The sequence below is a fragment of the Sinocyclocheilus anshuiensis genome, unplaced genomic scaffold, assembly GCF_001515605.1.
Source record: "Sinocyclocheilus anshuiensis isolate Anshui unplaced genomic scaffold, SAMN03320099.WGS_v1.1 scaffold30, whole genome shotgun sequence".
In the NCBI taxonomy this organism is placed as follows: domain Eukaryota; kingdom Metazoa; phylum Chordata; class Actinopteri; order Cypriniformes; family Cyprinidae; genus Sinocyclocheilus; species Sinocyclocheilus anshuiensis.
In genome coordinates, this window is record NW_015542336.1 from 40,789 (window position 1) to 45,164 (window position 4,376).

Here is a 4,376-nt window from a genome sequence, read left to right on the forward strand (position 1 = left end):
GTGTGTGTATAGAGACACACACAGGTGTAATTAAACTCCAGCAATAACAGTCTGGACGGAGAAGTGTGTGTTTGTACTGTATGTTAATTGGTGTAAATGAGTGTGTCTGTCAGGAGAAACTTTAATCTGTAGTTTCATGACGATTAAGCATGTTTCACATTATTATATCTCTGAATATTGTATTTTATCTTTTGTAATTCCAATTACTCTCAGTTGTGGTTTTAATTATGTTTCTCTTATAATAATTGATCATTAAAAAAAAGAGAAGAATATATATATATATACACACACACACTGTCACGTTGCACACACACGAGGAGACGCTGGAGAATACTTTATATGTTGACAGGACTTTATTTGCATGACTAAATGTTGTTTAAAGAGAGATTCAGTGATTCTTTTAAAAGCATGGTGACATGTTAGATGGTTTTTAAAGTCATTTTGTGCAAGAAACATCATTTTTTTCTACTATCAGAGAGAGTGTAGGGTTTTTGCATTCACGAGCAGGTGTTTAAATTCTTCGTAAATCCTATTAGGCTTCTTTAACAGGTTATTTTTAAACTCCGTCTCGGGATGGGCAGCAGCTCACAAACCGACGGAGCTCATATATTACAGACGAGACGTGTGAACGCTTAAAAGCATTTGTGTAATTGTAGTTGGTATTCATTAGTAGATTTAGTAGAGATTTTGTCACAATGCTCTTTCAAACAGTCTTCAATGACATTTTTGCAGGATATTATAATCAAACTGAGAGTTTTTTTGTGGTTTTGCTGCTCATTCTAAAGTGAATCTGATTAGATCACAGAAAAACACTTGTTAGCAATTAGCTTAAAATACTGTTTTAATTCATGTCTTTATATTTACATTTATACTTTTTCTGACATGTTTTTCCGCCATTTTTCTCTCTTTGGATCTATTCAAATGATTATTTGAAGTTAATTTAGCATTTATTTAGCTGTATTTATCTGGGTGTTTGCTTCGTTTAGGTAGAATTAGGATTTTTTTTTTTTTAAGTATTTTTCGACAATTTTTTCTTTCTCTAGATATCTTTTAATGATTATTTGACATTAGCATTTACTCAAATGGATTTATCTGGTTGATTGATTGCTTCATAAAACTAACATTAACCATTTTTTCTCTCTCTGGATCTGTTTTAAGAATTATTTTACATAAATTTAGCATTTATTATGCTTCATTTTTCTGGGTATTTAATCACTTCGTTAAACTAGCATTTTTTTTTAAAGCAATTTTTTCCACGTGACTTTTTTGTGATATTTTAATGATTATTTGACATTAATGTACTATTTATTCTGCTGCAGTTACATCTGACATCTGTTTAAATTTGAGGAGCACATCATCATCAATTTATATTTTTGACAGACTTTTTGGCTTTGGTGTTAAGGATCATTTAAGTCATATTTCTCGTCATGAGTCTGGGAAAGCTGCCGGCGATCAAAGGCCTGGTGTCCACGTCTCACGGCAAACGGCGGTTTAAGAGCGAGCTGTCGGTGGACATGATCAGTCCGCCGCTCGGCGACTTCCGCCACACCATGCACGTGGGCCGCGGCGGGGACGTCTTCGGTGACACTTCGTTTCTGAGCAACTACGGCGGATCAAGTAACAGCGATGGGATACGGTACCCGGATTCGCCCCCCGGCTCCAAACCGACGCGCTTTTTGTCACGAACACTGCAGCATGTGAGAAAGACTCCTCTGCCCCGGAGAGGAGGGTCACGTGACTTCTCGTCCCCTCCGCCGCCCATCTCGCCCATCATTAAAAACGCCATCTCTCTGCCTCAGCTGAACATGAACGACGGCGGCCTGATGAGGGCGCTGCTGCCCACCTCCACCAGCTCACCGGACGCACCGCTTTGCTCCTACGGTACCAACACAGACACCAAACTTATCAATGATATTTATCGTTATGTTTATCACTATAGTTATCGTTATAGTTGTTGTTGTAGATATTGTTATAATTAGCATTATAGGTAGGCCTGTTTTATTATAATTTATTTTATTACAGCTATCGTTATAGGTATTGTTGTAGCTATTTTTATAATTTTGTTATCGTTATCTATATGTTATCGTTAAAATAAATTTTATGTGGTTGAAAACACTGTATAGCGCCAGACAAAGCGTTTGAATTTAGCAGCGAATGTTCTAAATACACCGGTGATGGTCCGACTCCGCATCTAATGGTTAAAACCTACGCGTTTTGGGGGGTTCGAGGGGGTCAAATTGAATCTGACGCTTTCGGTTTAGATCGCTTTCTGTGTTTAAAGGGCTCATCGGATGAACATTTTCCACAAGTTGGCATGATTTATTAGGGTCTTCATTAGATGTCTGTAACATATTTTGCTTAAAAACACTCAGTGGCTGTGTAAACAACACCCTTTTTGCCTTCTCAGAAACAGCTCTGCTCACGCCAACCCATTTTGGTGTATGTCTCTTTAAATGATAATGAGTTACTGCACACCCCACCCTCCTTCTGGGATTTCCACTAAAAAAAAAATTTAAAATTAATTCCTCTGTTGTCTCCTCTGAGGCTGGGACTCTAAATAATGATTTGTGTTCGTCTGTGCAGCCAACGACAGAACATTTAGCATGTTTTCCGCGAACTTTTGCCATGGCGTCAGAACAAGTCAACCGCTGTCGCTTTAAGAACCCCTTCCTACGTCAGAAGGGGAGAGAAATCTGATCGGCTCATTTTCTCACATGCTTGCAGAGAAAGGCTTACAAAACCAAACTTACTGGGTTCTTATTTTTCACATTTTCTGAGTTGGTAGATGCACCGGCCACTCAATTATAGCACTTAAACACGGAAAAAGTCAGATTTTCATCCGATGAGCCCTTTAAAATCGTATTCCAGGGGTGGAGGAGTGGGTCCTTCAGATCATTGCATATATATATATATATATATATATATATATATTTCCCCCCATCATTACTGTATAAAGATGACATGACATTGCTCTAGTCATGTGGTGTTGACTCTCTCTTTCTCAGGACGCGTGTCACGGTGTGAAAGGAAAATACTGACTGACGTGCGGCTAAATGGATTGAGACGGTCCGGCGAGAGAAAGAATAAAAGAAGTGAGTGAGAGAGAGAGAGCGAGGACGAATAATCCAGCTAATCCAGGCCAATCCCAGCCGTTCAGCCTCCTCTGAGCCACAGACAAAACACAGCGGATCATATGCGCGTCTGATGCGCTTTAGACGGGCTGTTTTGGGGGATGTTCGGACGCGCTGAAGGCCTGCGGTGGGATTCGTAAACACTAAAATAACAGATCAGACCGCTGGTGGACGTCAGGTGTGTCGGGACAAAGCTGAAGGAAAAGGACAGCGCTGGATGTCATTCATTTTACAAAACGTCACGTTTCTGGAGAAACAGTGTTCAACTTTGGTGTGGACATGCACTCAGATGCAGTTTTAAAGGAGATATAAAAGACGTGATGGTGTGAAACAGATGTTTGGTAGAAGTTCTGCTTGATGTAAATCTGAACGTGTCTCTAAATGTTGTTTAAAGAGAGATTCAGTGATTCTTTTAAAAGCATGGTGACATGTTAGATGGTTTTTAAAGTCATTTTGTGCAAGAAACATCATTTTTTTCTACTATCAGAGAGAGTGTAGGGTTTTTGCATTCACGAGCAGGTGTTTAAATTCTTCGTAAATCCTATTAGGCTTCTTTAACAGGTTATTTTTAAACTCCGTCTCGGGATGGGCAGCAGCTCACAAACCGACGGAGCTCATATATTACAGACGAGACGTGTGAACGCTTAAAAGCATTTGTGTAATTGTAGTTGGTATTCATTAGTAGATTGTTTTCCGCGAACTTTTGCCATGGCGTCAGAACAAGTCAACCGCTGTCGCTTTAAGAACCCCTTCCTACGTCAGAAGGGGAGAGAAATCTGATCGGCTCATTTTCTCACATGCTTGCAGAGAAAGGCTTACAAAACCAAACCTACTGGGTTCTTATTTTTCACATTTTCTGAGTTGGTAGATGCACCGGCCACTCAATTATAGCACTTAAACACGGAAAAAGTCAGATTTTCATCCGATGAGCCCTTTAAAACAGAATAAAACATCATGCTTGTTTAAACCAATGAATATTAAGATGTGTCATCAGCAATAGGTTTCCCGTCTTGCTTTGCATTTTGGGTTACCTGATCCTGGATAGCAAAACATAGGATTTACAAATCCAGATCATTCTGATCCAGATTCAGCTTTTTAAACAACTGGCCCCAGTAGTATTCTTATTGTAATAATTATTCATTAATAATTATAGCTGTAGTTGTAGCTACTGTTGTGTTTCTTTATGGGCCCAGGGCCCGTATTCTTAAAGATTCTAAGAATCCTCTCAGAGAGCTCCTAATTTAG

General features: G+C 39.2%; 1 protein-coding gene across 1 annotated transcript in view; it reads left to right on the forward strand.

The window, feature by feature from the left end:
• The first annotated feature begins 1,148 nt into the window (after nucleotides 1–1,148).
• LOC107691082 (cdc42 effector protein 1-like) overlaps nucleotides 1,149–4,376 on the forward strand; it is a 7,107-nt gene continuing 3,879 nt past the window's right edge. The window contains exon 1 of the mRNA XM_016489561.1: nucleotides 1,149–1,881. Within this exon, the coding sequence (XP_016345047.1) occupies nucleotides 1,428–1,881 (454 nt within the window). The 5' untranslated portion in view covers nucleotides 1,149–1,427. The remainder of the gene's footprint in view (nucleotides 1,882–4,376) is intronic.